The sequence below is a fragment of the Rutidosis leptorrhynchoides genome, chromosome 11, assembly GCF_046630445.1.
Source record: "Rutidosis leptorrhynchoides isolate AG116_Rl617_1_P2 chromosome 11, CSIRO_AGI_Rlap_v1, whole genome shotgun sequence".
Taxonomy (NCBI): domain Eukaryota; kingdom Viridiplantae; phylum Streptophyta; class Magnoliopsida; order Asterales; family Asteraceae; genus Rutidosis; species Rutidosis leptorrhynchoides.
The window spans coordinates 159069707-159087610 of record NC_092343.1 but is presented as its reverse complement, the minus strand read 5'-3'; the positions used below and the strand labels follow the sequence as shown (position 1 = coordinate 159087610).

Sequence of the window (17904 nt, the reverse complement as noted above, 5' to 3'; positions counted from 1 at the left end):
TTACTAATAATTTAACAAGTCTCAAATGGCAAATATATCAAATTAATCAAGTTCATGAATTTTGGATTTAAAAAGTCCACTTTAATCTCCAAAAATCATGTTTAGGATCATTGTTTTGATCATTTAACTATCTAAACATGTTACACTACTCAATTTGGCAATAATTCATGACAAAAATCGGCCATAACCTGTTTATATCAAAAAGGCCCAAATTGCTCAAGAACACAAACCCTAGATTTCTAAAAATTTTGAAGTTTTTGGCTTCAAATCATGTTAAATAGCATCAATCTAGGTTATACATGCATAAAATACTAACAATTTATCACTAATTACACTAGAAATTAACAAAATTGCATTAGGTAAAAAATTGGTAATTATCACAAAAACTAGGAATTTATAGAGTTTAGGGGTGTAATTTTTACCAATTTGCTGAGGAATGAGAATCTAGGCATGATTAGAGCAAGAAAAATGACGAATTACGGTGAATTTTGGTGAAATTTGGTGAATATTTGGGAGTATTTTCGGGTATGTGTGTGTGTTGTGGTGTAGAAGCAGACTCTCTGCTGTTTTTGTTCCTGACCAGCATTTGGTCCCCATGCGATCGCATGGGTTCCAAGTGCAAACCCCATGCGATCGCATGGGGTGCCGGCTACAGTGTTTTCAGCTTTTTTTTTTTTTTTTTTTTTTTATAAAACCTTATACTTTATAAAACTTATAATTATTTAAATTTTAAAAATTTGGTTTCCTTTAGGAGCGAGGGCATTTCGGATCGTTGTCCTAGTCTGTCCCTCGACAAAATTTTAAAATTTGTCAAATCAAAGCGCTGTTTTTAAAAGTAAAGATTTTTGGGTTTTTTAATGTTTTTGGCATACTTTAATTCAATAAGATTAAAAATAAAAGTTCTCGTCCCTCCCTTGGGTAAAGCAATTTCGGTTCAAAGACCTAGTCTTCAACTTACGACGAATTTTAAAAATCATATTTTTAACTTAATGAGATAAAGTAAATTTTTGTTTTTAAATTCACACAACATAAATATAAAATTCAAAATTAATATTAAAAAAATCACACCAACTTAAAATTTGAAATGCATAAAATTAAAAATTCATATTTTAAAAATTAAAAATTCACACCAGACTTAATTTAAAAATTCAAATATTTACAATTTTAAAAATATTATTTTTACAAAGTTTACAATATTAATTTAAGATTTAAATATTTATTTTAAAAACATGGTAAAAGTAAAATTAAAAATCTTTTTGGCTTTTTATCCCACTTTAATCAATCAAATATTATCAAAAATATGCGCCCCTCTTTTCGGTAAAGTAATTTCGGTTCCAAGACCTAATTTAACTCATGACGAATTTTTTGAAATATTTTGGGTTGATTGATTAAAGATATTTATACCTTAAGAATAAACGTTAAATTTCGCAGTGATGTAATAAATTTTTGAATGATATCAATAATTTCGGTCGCCAAACCTAATTTTATTCAATACCAATTTAATACTTTTTAGCGAACAAATTAGCGTTTATTATCAAAAGGTTAAAAATAAAAATAAAAATAAAAACTGTACAGACATACCTGTGAAATAGATTTCTTAGTTATATGATCTATCCCATTCATAAGATAGTCGGTTTAATTGGTTTTCCATGGCTACATAGGCGTAACCTCGAGCATTCAATATCTTTTCTTCTAAACATATGAACGGTCCGTCTCTGCATAAAGTAACAAATTCGGTATTTGAATAGGTTTGATTATTGGAACATTTACCTCCATGTGACCATTTTCCGCATTTGTGACATCTTTCTAGGTGTCGTGCTCTTCTTTTCGCTGCGGATTTTGATTTTCCTTTACCAAATTGTAACTTATTATCTTCGCATCTAGATTCTTTTCTAACTCCGTCCATTCTTTCTCTGATTACTGATACTATTTCACTAGGTAGTATGTCATTATTTCTTTTAGTGATCAAAGCGTGTAGCATTAGACAATGGTTTAGTTCACAGGCAGTCTTCATTTTTTAAAAACCTAAAAAAAATAAAAATTCAGAATGGGGGGAGAAGACTAGTTCTTTAGGGTCTGCTAGGGAAAGACCATTCGGGTTCCATTTTCGAGAACTACACGAAAACAGACAATCTAACTCTAACAGAAATACATATTATCCTTTAAAGACTTGATTCTCCCCATACTTAGTTAGCTGTGGTGTAGAAATTGTGATTAACTTCGTTGTCGACTTCCATCGGACCATGTATGTAATGTTTAACTCTGTGACCATTAACTTTAAATTCAATCCCATTTGAATTTATTAATTCTATCGTTCTGTATGGGAAAACTCTTTTGACTATGAATGGTCCAGACCATCTTGATTTCAATTTTCCAGGAAATAGCTTGAATCGTGAATTGAAAAGAAGAACTCTGTCTCCTTCTTTAAATTCTTTTGAACTTCTGATTCTTTTATCATGCCATTTCTTCGTTCTTTCTTTATAGATTAACGAATTTTCGTATGCTTCATGTCTTAATTCTTCTAATTCGTTTAGTTGACTTAATCGTAGATGTCCGGCTTCATGTAAATCAAGATTACATGTTTTCAAAGCCCAAAATGCTTTGTGTTCAATTTTTACTGGAAGATGACATGCTTTTCCATAAACAAGTCTAAAAGGTGTGGTTCCAATTGGAGTTTTGTAGGCTGTTCTAAAAGCCCAGAGTGCATCCTCCAATTTAATCGACCATTCCTTCGGATTTGATCCTACAGTTTTCTCTAGAATACGTTTTAAAGCTCGGTTGGTATTTTCAACTTGTCCACTTGTTTGTGGATGATATGCGGTGGAGATTTTATGAGTTACTCCATATCTTTTAAGAACTTTCTCAAGTTGATTATTACAGAAATGAGTACCCCGATCACTTATTAAAGCTTTCGGTGTTCCAAACCTTGCAAAAAGACGTTTTAAAAAGTTGACTACAACTCGTGCATCGTTAGTTGGGAGAGCTTGTGCTTCCGCCCATTTAGATACATAATCAATGGCTACGAGTATATATAGATTATTATGAGATTTTGGAAATGGACCCATAAAGTCAATACCCCAAATGTCAAATACTTCACATACTTGGATGACATTTTGTGGCATTTCATCACGTTGACTTATTTTTCCGGCCCTTTGACATGCATCACAGGATTTGCAAAGAAGGTATGCGTCTTTATAAATTGTAGGCCAATAGAATCCAGGATCATAAACTTTTCTTGCTGTTAGTTGAGGCCCATAATGCCCTCCTGTTGGTCCTGTGTGACAATGGTTTAATATTTTACTAGCTTCATCTCCAAATACACATCGGCGTATTATTCCATCGGGACAACTTTTAAACAGATGTGGATCTTCCCAGAAATAGTGTTTTATATCACTGAAGAATTTCTTTCGTCTTTGGTACGATAATCCTTTTTCAAGGAATCCACAAACTAAGTAGTTTGCATAGTCTGCAAACCATGGGATTTCATTATAATCTATCTTCAATAGATATTCATCAGGAAAGTTGTCTTGTATGGCCGATTCATTTAGAACTTCTAACTCAGGATTTTCAAGACGAGAAAGATGATCAGCGGCGAGATTTTCTGCTCCCTTTTTGTCTCGGATTTCAATATCAAACTCTTGTAATAACAAGATCCAACGAATTAATCGTGGTTTGGCATCTTTTTTCGAAAATAGGTATCTAAGAGCAGAATGGTCGGTATAGACCACCGTTTTTGCTAGAACGAGATATGATCGAAATTTGTCAAAAGCAAAGACAATAGCAAGGAGTTCTTTTTCAGTAGTTGTATAGTTCGTTTGTGCTCCTTGTAATGTCTTACTAGCATAATATATAGGTTGAAATCGTTTTTCAATCCTTTGTCCTAAAACGGCTCCCATTGCAAAATCACTTGCATCGCACATTAGTTCAAATGGTAGATTCCAATTTGGTGTTATCATGATCGGCGCATTAGTGAGTTTCTCTTTAAGAATATTAAAAGATTTGATACACTCATCTGAAAAGATGAATGGAGCATCCTTTTCTAGGAGTTTATTCATAGGAGTGGCAATTTTAGAAAAATCTTTTATGAAACGTCGGTAAAAACCGGCATGCCCTAGAAAACTCCTAACTCCTCTAACATTGGTGGGATGTGGAAGTTTAGCAATTACATCTACTTTAGCTCTATCCACTTCAATTCCTTCTTTTGAAATTTTATGTCCAAGAACGATGCCTTCTTTAACCATGAAATGGCATTTCTCCCAATTAAGTACTAGATTTGATTTTTCGCATCTAATTAGCATTCGTTCCAGATTAACTAGACATGATTTAAATGTATCACCGAAGACTGAAAAGTCATCCATGAATACTTCCATGCATTCTTCTATCATGTCGTGAAAAATCGCCATCATACACCTTTAAAAGGTTGCAAGGGCGTTACAAAGTCCAAATGGCATGCGTTTGTAAGCAAAAGTACCATAAGGGCACGTGAATGTGGTTTTCTCTTGGTCCTCGGGTGCTATTGGAATTTGAAAATATCCGGAAAATCCATCTAGAAAACAATAGTAACTATTTCCGGCTAATGTTTCCAACATTTGATCTATGAAAGGTAAGGGAAAGTGATCTTTTCTGGTGGCGTCATTTAATTTTCTATAATCAATACATACACGCCATCCTGTTACAGTCCTAGTAGGAATAAGCTCATTTTTCTCATTTGTAATGACAGTCATGCCACCCTTCTTAGGTACACATTGAACTGGGCTTACCCATGGACTATCAGAAATTGGATATATCAAACCTGCATCTAGCAGTTTAATAATCTCTTTCTTAACTACAACTTGCATATTAGGATTTAGTCTTCGTTGGCGTTGCACATACGTTTTATGACCTTCTTCCATAAGGATTTTATGTGTGCAATACGAAGGACTTATTCCTTTAATATCATGAATCTTCCATGCAATGGCTGGTTTATGAGCTTTTAACACAGAAATGAGTTGTGATTTCTCATTTTCAGTAAGAGAAGACGATATTATTACAGGTAATTCAGATTCACCATGTAAATAAGCGTATTCCAAATGGTTTGGAAGTGGCTTTAACTCTAATTTCGGAGGTTCTTCTATCGATGATTTATATCGATATCTGTCTTCTTCTTTTAGCATTTGAATTTCTTCTGTTGTTGGTTCATATCCATTAGCTATAAGTGTAGCTAACATTTCAGCTTCATCAATTGGTTCATTACCTTCTCCTAAAGAACATTCTCCTGTTCCTTGTAATTCTGGAAATTCTTCTAATAATTCTGCATGTGCATCTATAGTTTGAATATAATAACATGTATCATCTGCAGATTGTGGTTGTTGCATTGCTCTATCAACTGAAAAGGTAACACTCTCATCCTCTATACTTAGGGTCAGTTTCTTACCGAACACGTCTATCATTGCTTTAGCCGTGTTTAAGAATGGTCTTCCTAATATGAGAGGAACTTGAGAATCTTCTTCCATGTCCAGAACAACAAAATCTACTGGAAATACTAAAGTACCAACTTTAACTAGCATGTTCTCCATTATCCCTCTAGGATATTTTATTGATCTATCTGCTAGTTGTATGCTTATTCTTGTTGGTTTCAATTCTCCAAGGTCTAGTTTAGTGTATAGTGAATACGGCATTAGATTTATACTAGCACCTAAGTCTGCCAATGCTTCTATTGAACTAAGACTACCCAGAAAACATGGAATTGTGAAACTTCCTGGATCAGATAGTTTTTCTGGTATCTTATTCAACAGCACTGCTGAACAATTAGCATTCATAGTAAAAGCCGAGAGTTCTTCCATTTTCTTTCTATTTGAGATTAGATCTTTCAAGAATTTAGCATATCTAGGCATTCCTGAAATCACATCAATGAAAGGAAGATTTACATTTATCTGTTTAAACATATCCAAAAATTTGGATTGCTCGGCTTCAAGTTTCTCTTTCTTCATTTTACTCGGATAAGGAAGTGGTGGTTGATATGGTTTAACATAAGGTTTATCCTTAACTTTGTTATCTTCATTAACCTTCTCAACTACCGGTTCTTTTTCCTTATCTTGATCAGGTTGTGGTTCTTGTGGAGTAGGAATAGTTTCATCAGAAGTTACAGGTATTTCAGGTGGTTTAAGTGTTGTACCACTTCTTGTGGTAATGGCTTTAGCTGTTTCATTCCGGGGGTTAGCATTTGTATCGCTCGGTAAACTTCCCGGTTTTCTTTCACCTATTAATCTTGCTAGGTTACTTACTTCTTGTTCCAGATTTTGAATAGAAGCTTGTTGATTTCTAAATGCTTGAGCATTTTGTTCATTCGTTTGTTTTTGAGATGTGAAAAACTGCGTTTGAGTTTCAACTAGCTTCGTCATCATATCTTCTAAATTCGGCTTTTTATCATCGGTTTGTTGTGGTGGTTTGTTTTGAAAATTCGGTCTTTGCTGGTTATAAGTATTATTGGATACTTGTTGATTGCTAGGACCTTGTTGGTTGTTGTATGGAATATTTCGGTTATAATTCTGGTTTTGATTGTAAATCGGTCTTGGCGGTTGATAATTATTCTGATAATTATTTCCAGGCCTTTGGTTTATGTATGAAATATTCTCTCTTTGTTCCATTGTTAATTCAATACTGAGACAATCTTTTGTCAAATGTGGTCCTCCACACTGCTCACAACTAATTCGTATTGAGTGAATATCCTTAGTCATCTTTTCCATTCGTCTCTCCACAGCATCTATCTTTGCGGAAATGGAATCTAAGTCATGGCTAGAATCGGCTCTAGCTGCTTTAGATGATCTAATGATATCTTTTTCTTGGTGCCACTCATGTGAGTGGGAAGCAGTGTTATCAATAATTTTGTAAGCATCAGTTTTGGTTTTCTTCATAATAGAACCACCAGCTGCTATATCTATGTCTTTCCTTGTAGTGATGTCGCATCCTTGGTAGAATATTTGTACTATTTGACAGGTGTCTAAACCATGTTGCGGACATCCTCTTAACAACTTTCCATATCTTGTCCATGCCTCATATAGAGTTTCATTTGGCTTCTGTGTAAACGTAACAATTTCTGCTTGAAGTCTTACGGCTTTAGATGCAGGAAAGAATTGTTTAAGAAATTTGTCAACTAAAACGTCCCATGTATCGATCGCCCCTTCAGGTAACGATTCCAACCAATCTTTGGCTTCTCCCTTTAAAGTCCAGGGAAATAACATGAGATATATCTGTTCATCCTCTACTTCTCGTATTTTAAATAGTGTGCAGATCCTATTAAAGGTACGTAGATGTTCATTTGGATCTTCCTTCGGCGCACCACTAAATTGGCATTGATTAGTCACCATGTGTAGAATTTGTCCTTTGATTTCATAATCTGGCGCATTAATGTCTGGATGAGTAATTGCGTGACCTTGGCCAGTGCGTTTAGCTCTCATTCGGTCTTCCATACTTAAAGGTTCCAGATTCTCCATAATTGAATTTGTTGAATCGGTATCACTAGATGATTCTGATTTAATGGTTCGTTCCTCAACAATCTCTGTTTGAATGATTGGTGGTTCCGGAGGAAAGTTTAATGGTTCAGGATCTACGAACCGTTCCTGAATATTCTCTGGATTCTCAATTGTGAGGTCGGGTTCAAAAAATGGATTATCGGAAATTTGAACTGAAGTACTTGGTCGACTGGATGACGATTCTAAAGAAAAATCAACGGCGGTTATATTTGCTAAATGTCTTGATCTAGTTACAGGTGGTGAACGTACAAAAGGTGATGAACGTCTTGCTCGGTGCATTCACTGAATATCCTATTAGTTTTTAAAAGGAAAGAAAAATTATAATAAGTTATCCAATCAATAGACTTTTCTGATTTTGCCCACGTTTCGAATAGCCAAAAGATGCAGCAGAGGGGCAGGATTCGTTTGGTCTCAATATAATTGAGGACTGTTTGGCTCCAATAACCCGGTCCACGTACAAATCCAACTATCACTACGAACCAGAAAATTTTGATGTCTATCAATTTAACCACTCAAAATAAATTTTCGTAATTTTAAGAAATTTAGATAAGAAGTAGAATAAAAATCTATGTCCTAAAACTAGAATAGCGAGAAATAAGAAAGAGAAAGAGTTCGTCGAAAAAGGTCGAAAAAGAAAAATGGTTGAAAAATAAAAGGTGACGAAAAAAAAATAAAAGAAACTTATAAAACTTAAAAATACTTTACTAACCTAACCTTATTACTACAACTAACTTAAAATTATAATCGCAAATTGAGATTACTAATTGGAATGATAATTGATACATAGTAAAAGGTCGTCTAAAAATATTAAAGCTTACAAGAAAAACTAAATCCCAAATAAAAAAAAACTAAAACTTAAAAAGGCGTCGCAAAATTCTAAAGTACCTAAATCTTAGTCTAAAGAAAAAGCACTTAAGGAATTCTACGGCAAAGCCTAAAAATCTAGGAGTAAAAATGACTATGGCAAAAACTAAGTTTAAAACTAAATATGAGCTAAAAATACAAAAGTTACGCTAAAAGAGTACAAAATATAAAAATATACAAAAAATTGTAAAAAGTACAATTTTTATAAAAATATTATTTTTATATTATTTATTTTATTAAAATATTAATTTTAAAATTTAATTAAACTAAATAAACTAAATATATAAATTAAATAATAAAACTAAACTTAATTAATATTAAATATAAAACTAAATAGGGTTTTATAATAATAATAATAAATAATACCCGTAATTAATGCTGAATCAGGGCTACAGTTGGCGTGTCAGCAGGGCTCATGCGATCGCATGAGTCCTCAGTTTCCCAGCCATGCGATCGCATGGGCTAGGGTTTCGGGCCAAAAGCTGGACTGCTACAGTACAGGCCGAATTAAATTTTTTTTTTTTTTTGTTTTTGCTGTAAAATATAAAATATATTTATTAATTAAATAAAACTTATATTTTTACAAACAAAAAAAATTGGAAATAAAGAAACTTTATAAAACTTAAATATTTATCAAACTCCTAAAAATATTTATATTTTTGTTTTTCTTTTTATATTTTCGAATATTTAAAACGTATTTTTATAAAAACGAATTTTAATAAAAGTAAACTAAAAATCTTCTTTTTTTTTATATTAGCGTTGCGCTTCCGGCGTTTAAGACTTCCCTGGCAGCGGCGCCAAAAATTACTTGATGTTATGCGAGGTGTATACGAAATAGTTTATATTTTACTAGGAAAAACTATTAAATACGATACAATTTTACACAAGATATTTATTTATTTATAGAATGGATATACTTAAACCTTGCTACAACACTTATAGGCAGTGTACCTAATCGTACAGTAGTGTAGTTTTTAGTAAGTCCGGTTCGTTCCACAGGGAAATCTTTAAACAAAGCTCAACGCTATATTAATTTACTTTTATAAAAATACAAACATATATATAAGTAATATTATTATTATAAAGGGGGGTTTTTACCGTTTAATGACCGGTTTGTCGATTTTAAAACTTTAGTCGCAGTTAAAACCTAATGTAAAATATTAAATAAATAAAAGACTTAAATTAAAACTTAAAGTAAATAACGATAATGAAATTGCGAATAATAAAAGTGCGATTAAATAACAATAAATAAAAGTGCGATAATTAAAGAGTACGATAATTAAAAGTGCGATAAAATAAATTAACAATAAAAATGCGATAATTAGAAGTGCAATTAAATATAAAATAAAGGAAATTAAATATGAAATAAAAGAATTATGCTTATTTAAACTTCCGTAATCATGATGTTTGACGTGTTGATTTTAGTTTTATGCCCATGGGTTAATTGTCCTTTGTCCTGGATTATTTAATATGTCCGTATGGTTTTTGTCCATAACAGTCCATCAGTCATAAATATAAAGTGCGAGTGTCCTCATCAAATTATTCTTATACCCGAAGTTAAATATTCCAACTAATTGGGGATTCGAATTGTAACAAGTTTTTAATACTTTGTTTAATGAATACACCAGGTTATCGACTGCGTGTAAACCAAGGTTTTACTACTTTGTTAACAATTACACCAATTACCCTTGAATGTAATTTCACCCCTGTTTTAATTATTCTAGTGGCTATTAATCCATTCCCGTGTCCGGTTAAATGAACGATTATTCGTACATATAAATACCCCGCCCATCGTGTCCGATCGAGTGTATATGGTAATTTATAGGGACGCCCAATTGTAAATCTTTATATTAACATTAACAAACTTTCATTTAGTTAAACAAATATAAAGCCCATTAATAGCCCATAGTCTAATTTCCACAAGTGTCGTTCTTTTGTCCAAACCCCAATTATGGTACAAAGCCCAATTACCCAATTTTAGTAATTAGCCCAACATCATGATTACTTCGTTTTAAATAAGCATAATAATAACTTAGCTACGAGACATTAATGTAAAAAGGTTGAACATAACTTACAATGATTAAAAATAGCGTAGTGTTACACGGACTGAATTTCGACTTACACCCTTACAACATTCGCTAACATACCCTTATTATTAGAATTATAATTAAAATTCAAATTAAAATATAAATTATATATATATATATATCGTATGAATTGAGAGAGAGAGATTGATGGATATTTTTTTGGTTCACCAAAGCTCGATTTTATAGGAGATGTGGCCTGACTTTTCATGCCATGCGATCGCATGGACTTTCTTCTTCCTGGCCATGCGATCGCATGGCCAGCTGGGAGAGCTCACATGTTGCTTGTTTCCTTGTGCCGACGTTTTATAAATAATATAATATATTAAATAATTATAAGAATTATTTAAATATTATATTATATTTATGTGCATAGTTGACTTGTAATTTTTAGTCCGTTGCGTCGAGCATTGAGAGTTGACTCCGGTCCCGGTTCCGGATTTTCGAACGTCCTTGCGTACAATTTTATATTTTGTACTTTGCGTTTTGAATCTTGTACTCTTGTAATTTCGAGACGTTTCTTATCAATAATTGGAACCTCTTTGATTGTCTTTTGTACTTTTGAGCTTTTTGGTCGTTTGCGTCTTCAATTCGTCGAATCTGTCTTTTGTCTTCACCTTTTATTATTTAAACGAATATCACTTGTAAATAGAACAATTGCAACTAAAAGCTTGTCTTTCTTGAGGAATAATGCTATGAAATATATGTTCGTTTTTAGCATTATCATTTACAAAGCAAGTACTCTCGAAGGTGGGAAGAATAAAATGAAGAGAAACGCTCCTTTTTATAGGAAAAAGTCCCGCGTGGGACCCATCCAACTCAAAAAAGGTGCGTTGGAACACGAGAAGTACTATGATTAAGACAGCACGCAACACGCATTTATTGCACGTCAAATCACGTGAGCGGGTCACAATAATTTAAAGTTTGGCAACACAACTGTCCCAGCTGACCTTACCAAACTGGGGGGACTTGATGATACGCATAATGATCCGTCTCAAAATAGGCAACCATCTCGGCAAAAATCACACCCAGCACTACGAGTCCCGGGTTGCCAACTCCTTTTCTCGTCATCCGTCTGACGTCTTCCAGGATACTCCTCCATGACGGACAAATGGCAAGGCTAAGAACCTGGATGACAAACACGTAACCGGCACCTTACAACCGATCAAGATGATCGTAACTAGGCATCGCAAGACAAGTCATCATAATCGTGACCGTTAAGAAATACTTAGAACGTGTCTAGGCGAAACCTACCCGGCTGGACCGAGAACATCGTAATGCTATAACCGGAACCAACTCACCGACAGCATCGTCTCGGTCCACTAAACAGACATAAAGACACTCCCGGGACAAGCACGTTGTCCCGAAACAAGAGTGCGTCACCACAGAGCAGGCACCTCGTCCCGGAATGACCACTTGATCACGGAACAAGCACGCGGGCAAGTCGCGTGCCACGTCAGCCTGCAAATTTAGGGAAGTTCGTTAGAATCTGTTATTCCCCACGAAAGGGACAGGTGCCACGTCACCCCTCGGGATTGATAAAGTTTGTTACAACCATGAAAGGGACATGTGCCACGTCATCATTCCCTCCACAACATCTATAAATACACAAGTGAAATCATTCATTTAAAAAAGACACTGGATGCATAAACGTTACTCTGCCAAAATCAATTACGATAACGTCACTCCAGTCGTTAGCTTAATTCCGATAGGTGCTCCGATCACCATCCGAGTTAACCCACACTAAGATATTAACTTATTCGATTCCGATCGAATAAGGTTAATCTACTTGATTGTTTTACGCCCTTAGAATCCAGATTTCAAATCGGGGTTCGCACAATTATTGGAGTTAAAACAATCAACTTACTCCTTTTTCCAAATTAAGCACTCAAACCCGAAATCTCATCACCCATTACGATTTTGGTTTGATCACGAACGTTACTATGTTTTGGTATTTTTATAGTTTTTTTTTTGTTTAATTGAGAAATGTACATGAATTGCACAGAGCAGCTCATGATGCTGGTGCTGCTACGGAAATTATAGATATTGGCAAAACACGAGTGGACGATTAACGCAAGACTAGGATCGACCTGTTCTTAAAAAGGATTAATTGGGGAGCTTTACAACAGTGCCTGCATGAGAATAACTATTATGGACGTTACAAATTAATAAGGGTGTATACGTTGACTGCAGTTGGCAGCAGCAATAGAAAGTCTGGGTTATGACAGCAGCAATTTAGATAAGAGTTTTGGGATGAAGCAAAGACCCGATGGTGATATTGAAATCCATGAAATATTATGGGAAGGTGATTTCCACATACCGACATGCTCAAAATGTGACTGAATTCTTAAACCCGATGTAACTCAATTCTAGTAACTAGTATTAATACATGGAATCCGTTTTTACTACCACTAATTGACTAATTGGCTTAAGGTGTCTCTTTTTGAAGGTTGCGTTTTTTGGTGATAATGTACGTACCAAAAGATAGAGCGATTGTAGCTATGGAAGCTGCTGCAGGGTGTGATGCTTTCCTCGTTCTTGGTTCATCCGTTATGACAATGTCCGCTTTCCGACTTGTCGGGTACAAATGTGGTTGGAGCAATTATACAGAGCTGCTCATGATGCTGGTGCTGTTACAACAATTATAAATATTGGCAAAACTCGAGCTGATGATATTGAAGATTTTAAAACTAACGCGAGACTGGGAGAGATCCGTTGTGCCGGAAAACCATTTGAATGTAAGTTTAGATTTACCTGAATCATGATTCCAGTTGGGTGTTACTGCAGATATTACCACGGGTTCTAAACACCACATCGCTCAGTGTTCCTGTTTTTTAAGACTATAAACAAGACAATACGTACTAATTGTTTGTTGTGTGGTTGGAACCTAAAATTAATTAATCCGTGATGCTGCCTTCATCGACTTCTCCTAATGGGTTAGTGCAAATATTGAGATCCTACTGTTGGCATGCTGTTATGGGACAAGGTATCTGTGCCACATGTTCTTGTTTGTTAAAACTGATATATGTGCGTGTAGTAAAGTTATTTTCCATTCACAATAAATATGCAAAGATAAATTAATGTTTGTATAAGCACTATTGGGAAATGGGTATATTGTATTCAATCAATCAATACCCAACCGTAAAATTGTTTTTGGACCATTTCTAACCCTTGGTAGTGATATCACGGTCAGTTGTGCACTTTTAAGCCAAAAAGTGCAATCTGATTTGGCAATGTCAATTTCTGACATTTTTTAACCCCATATGTCAGTTTTTTTTTCAAATATTGGATAGAGTGATGTGGTAAAATCAGATTGAAAATGGGTGGGAAAAAATTAATTAATATTAAAAATATAATTAATGAAAATTTTTGATTGGTTGGGAGAAAACAAACGCACCTTCACATTTGTGCCACTTGGTGACGGATGGATACAAAACTAACTGACGCTCCATTAGGGGCCGTCAGTTTTCGTCAATTTTTAACACATCATCTGACTAGGGGGAAACTAACGGAGGGTTGGTAAAGGTCTTATAACACTATAGTTACAATAACAAGAATATCCAAACATTACACTATAGATGTGATATGTATATTTTATCCAAACAAATCAATCTGTGAATTTTCTTTTTCCAAAGATGCTTGTTACACAACTATTGTAAGGAACACTTGATCTAGTTTTTATTCTAGCTGCTCGCAAAGTATAAATAAATACCAGGAGGGTTACCAGTTTTATAGTACCACTCTGCGAGTTAATGAAAACCCATAACATATATGATGCATACAATCAGAATACAACTAAATTATAAAGTAACTTAAAGTTATTAGTGGATTGTAGTTACGGATCCAAGTAGTGAAGCTCTGCTTTCGAGGAAGCTCGTGGGAACCGCATAACATCCTTAGAGAAGTTGTACCTTTCCTGAACATCAACAGTTGCACGTGGTCGGATTGATATTTTTTCAAGAGTGGGAGAATGTTCAAGTAAAAGCTTTATAAATAGCAACAAGGATCTTGATCTTTCTACATCCATTATATTTATAATTTTCAAGCAGTTCAATGTCTGGTCCAAACAGTCAGAAGCTTCCAAATAAGCTATTGTTGGTTTCACATCCAAATACACGTTTGGAAGATCCTGGAAATACATTAAAAGTGAGACTGACTGTGTATAAAAGGAACCCACATTAAATTACTATATATGCACACACAACACAAAAACACAAGAGAAACGTTTAGCACTCTTTACCTGATTGTACACATCGAGTCGTCTCAAGTTAGGTGAGTTCCGAAGGATACATAAAACACCTTGAAGTTGGTACAAATCACCAAATTTGAAGTCTCGTAAGTAGAGAAGCTTTAAACTATTAGTTGGGTGTGGAAGCCACTTGGGAATATTTTCCGCAATGGAAAACTGTGAGGGTGAAAGTAAGATTATAAGTTAACAAAGAAGATATGGTTGGAAGATGATACGAAATAATATATGAGAACTAACTATACACAAGAGTTGAATGGTAAAGTTCACTTGCTCAAACGCAAAATGATGAAGAGCAAAATATAAATATTAGAATTTAGGGTTAAGGCTATTCAAGGGCCATATACTTTTTATTTTGTCCCGATGTAGTCCATATACCCAAAAAAAAAAAATACTATTATAGGCCATAAACTTTAAAAAAATGTGTTAATGTAAACCGTTGACCTGATAAATAAGGTTGATCGATTTTGTAGATTGATTTTCAAAAAAGTATAATTTTTTTTGTTCCAATGTAAGCTTTATACAAAAAAAAGTACTAATGTAGTTCACATACTTTCAAAAAGTGTATCGATGTAGGTCACATATTTTCCGTATCGATGTAAACAAAAGGTGACCTGTTTAGCCGGTAACAAGTTACCTTTTGTTTACATCGATACACTTTTTCAAAGTTTATGGCCTATAATAGTATTTTTTTGGGTATATGGACTACATCGGAACAAAACAAAAAGTATATGGCCCTTGAGTAGCCTTAACCCTAGAATTTAAAATTCAACTCATACCTGGAGAAAATACCCGTCGATAACAAAATACCCAACACATGGCATATTACTTAACAAAAATGTAGCTAATCGAACGATATCATCATCACTAACCTTTACATCACCTTATTTTTTGATAAGGATGTTTTGTATATCATTAACCAAAATGTTGCTGGCATCGGCATGCTTTGGAAAACAACGCCATCTAATGGGTGCGGTCTTAGATTCATAATTGCGATGGATGTAATGAACCATGTCTGTCCGGGATCCAAAAAAAAACCGGTGACTAAACAAAATTCACGCCGACCAAATCTAATCATAAAATTAGGAGAAAAAGTAAACCAAATATCTTGTTGCTCTTCCGAGTACTTAGTAGCATCTAATTTTGATGAACGCTCACATTTCTGTTAGAGCATGGCATGTACTAGTCCAGGATCATTACCCGTGTATGAAAGATCTAACCAGGGACCAAAGCATGTACTTCGGAATAATTTTTCTTGATTTTCAGTCAAAATTTTCTTGACCTGAGGTATCACGGTCAACATATTCTTCATGGTCAATTTACCTTCAACATAGCCCTGTAAAAGTGAGAAGAACATCAGCAGACAAATCACCCATACGCAAGACGCAAAACAAAGTTTGCGTGCCAATAATGACGGATGCAAGGATGCAAGGTTAACCTTAGGTGCATCATGCAATCTAGACGCAAAGACGCAAGAGACACCTTGCGTAACCTAGAACAAAGACGCAAGTACGTAAACAAAACTTTGCGTCCACATGAAAGAATAACCATATGCCATACGCAAAGACGCAAACAAAACCTTGCGTACAACCACATGTCCTACGCAAATATGCAAGGTTAACCTTGCGTCTAAATATCAACCGAGTTTTACAACTTAAAACTAGCAAAAAGTCCTGGGTATCGTACGCAATCTCAATAATATACAAACAAAATCACAAAATACAAACAAATTTCATTGACACATTTTATCTAACAGTTGGCGTGCAAAAACTTTGTTTAAGCACAAAGAACGAAGAAAACTAACATAGATCGAATAATATAACATAGATCTAAGAAAATCTAACCTGTTCTTGAGAAATAATGAACGATGATGGTGATTCGATGATGTAGGTGGCGTATTAGCTCGCTTGTACTTTCGAAGATCGAAGATTGAATGATTAAGGTTGCGGCTTAGTGACGATGAAGAAGGAAGGATGAACACGATGAAGATGTGAGGATGATGATGAAGATTTTGCGAGTGATTTGCGAGTGTTTGCGAGAATCTAAGGAAGCTTGATGAAGATTTTGCGAGTGACGAGCGAATGGGCACCAGAGAGAAGCTTGCGTATGATTGTGTTTTGTGAGGTGAACAGTGAACGCAAAGTGATTATTTAACCAGCTCTTTTTGGGTAAGACGCAAGGTCGCAAGTACGCAAGGTCGCAAGGACGCAAGGTCGCAAGGACGCAAGGCATCTTGCGCCTTGCGAGGGCAAATTGTCAAACTTTTTTAAGGGCTGTCAGTCAACAAGCTTTAAAGAAATGAGCATTTTGGTTATATTCCCAAAGGGCAAAGGTAATAAAACATTTCTTTAACATTTTTTCCAAAATAGATTTATTTTCTAACTATAATACAGAAATAGAAATTTAAACAGATTTTTATAAAAATAGGTAAATCACGTTTACCCTCCAGTTACATTTTATAATATATTTAAGCCACGTTTGCCCTAACAGATTAAAACGGCTTTCAAAATGCCGGATTGTAATTTATTTTTTGATATATTATGTTATGTTTGTATTATTTAATATTTATTATGATTTTTATTAAATTATTTATTAGTTTATTAATAATGAGTTTTTTTCTGTTTTTCATATTATGTTATGTTTTTATTATTTAATTATAATAATTTTTAGTTTATTAATTTGATTGTAAAACGAGTTTTCAATTATTAAATTATTCATTATAATAAAATATAATAAAAATACATTCATTATAATAAAAGATAATGACGAGTTCTCATTAAAAAAACCAAACTATTACAATCATTAATAATATGCTCAATCAATGTCCACGTCTATGCCCATGTTTGTGTCCACCGGTACCACATCGTGGTGGATTTGAAACCCGGTCACTCCTCCGGAGTTGTTGTGGTTGTGGGTCAGGCTCATCATCTCCTAAATCCGCCGCATCGTGTACATTCTGATGAACTTGTGATGTATCTCCCATATCTGAGAATGCCAAGGGAGAGTTTCGACGAACACATGATTGAGTTCGTTGAGATCGCAAATCAAACAGAGTTCCTTGGAGTTTGATGTCCATATGGTGGACTTCCCATATCAAACGCAGAGTCCTTGGTGTTTGATGAGGGGTACTACCATAACCATAATCCCCTATAGACACGTTCTGGTTCTGGGTGGCCCTGGATGATTGACCCTGATTTGT

At 34.4% G+C, this 17904-nt stretch overlaps 1 protein-coding gene across 1 annotated transcript; it reads right to left on the bottom strand.

The window, feature by feature from the left end:
- Positions 1-14294: 14294 nt before the first annotated feature.
- LOC139875129 (uncharacterized) lies at positions 14295-16256 on the bottom strand. The gene is made up of 4 exons (XM_071862493.1): positions 16144-16256; positions 16029-16041; positions 14700-14864; positions 14295-14588 (listed from the first exon to the last, which is right to left on the bottom strand). The coding sequence occupies exons 1-4, from the start codon at positions 16254-16256 to the stop codon at positions 14295-14297; spliced, it is 585 nt and encodes a 194-aa protein (XP_071718594.1).
- Between the last annotated feature and the right edge of the window lie 1648 nt (positions 16257-17904).

Bases quoted from the DNA above. Each gene is read 5' to 3' on its own strand.
- LOC139875129 (XM_071862493.1), bottom strand. From the start codon at position 16,256: ATGGTTATTCTTTCATGTGGACGCAAAGTTTTGTTTACGTACTTGCGT. The intron at 14,589-14,699 runs GTAAAGAGTGCT...ATGTATTTCCAG, and splicing joins GACTCGATGTGTACAATCAG to GATCTTCCAAACGTGTATTT.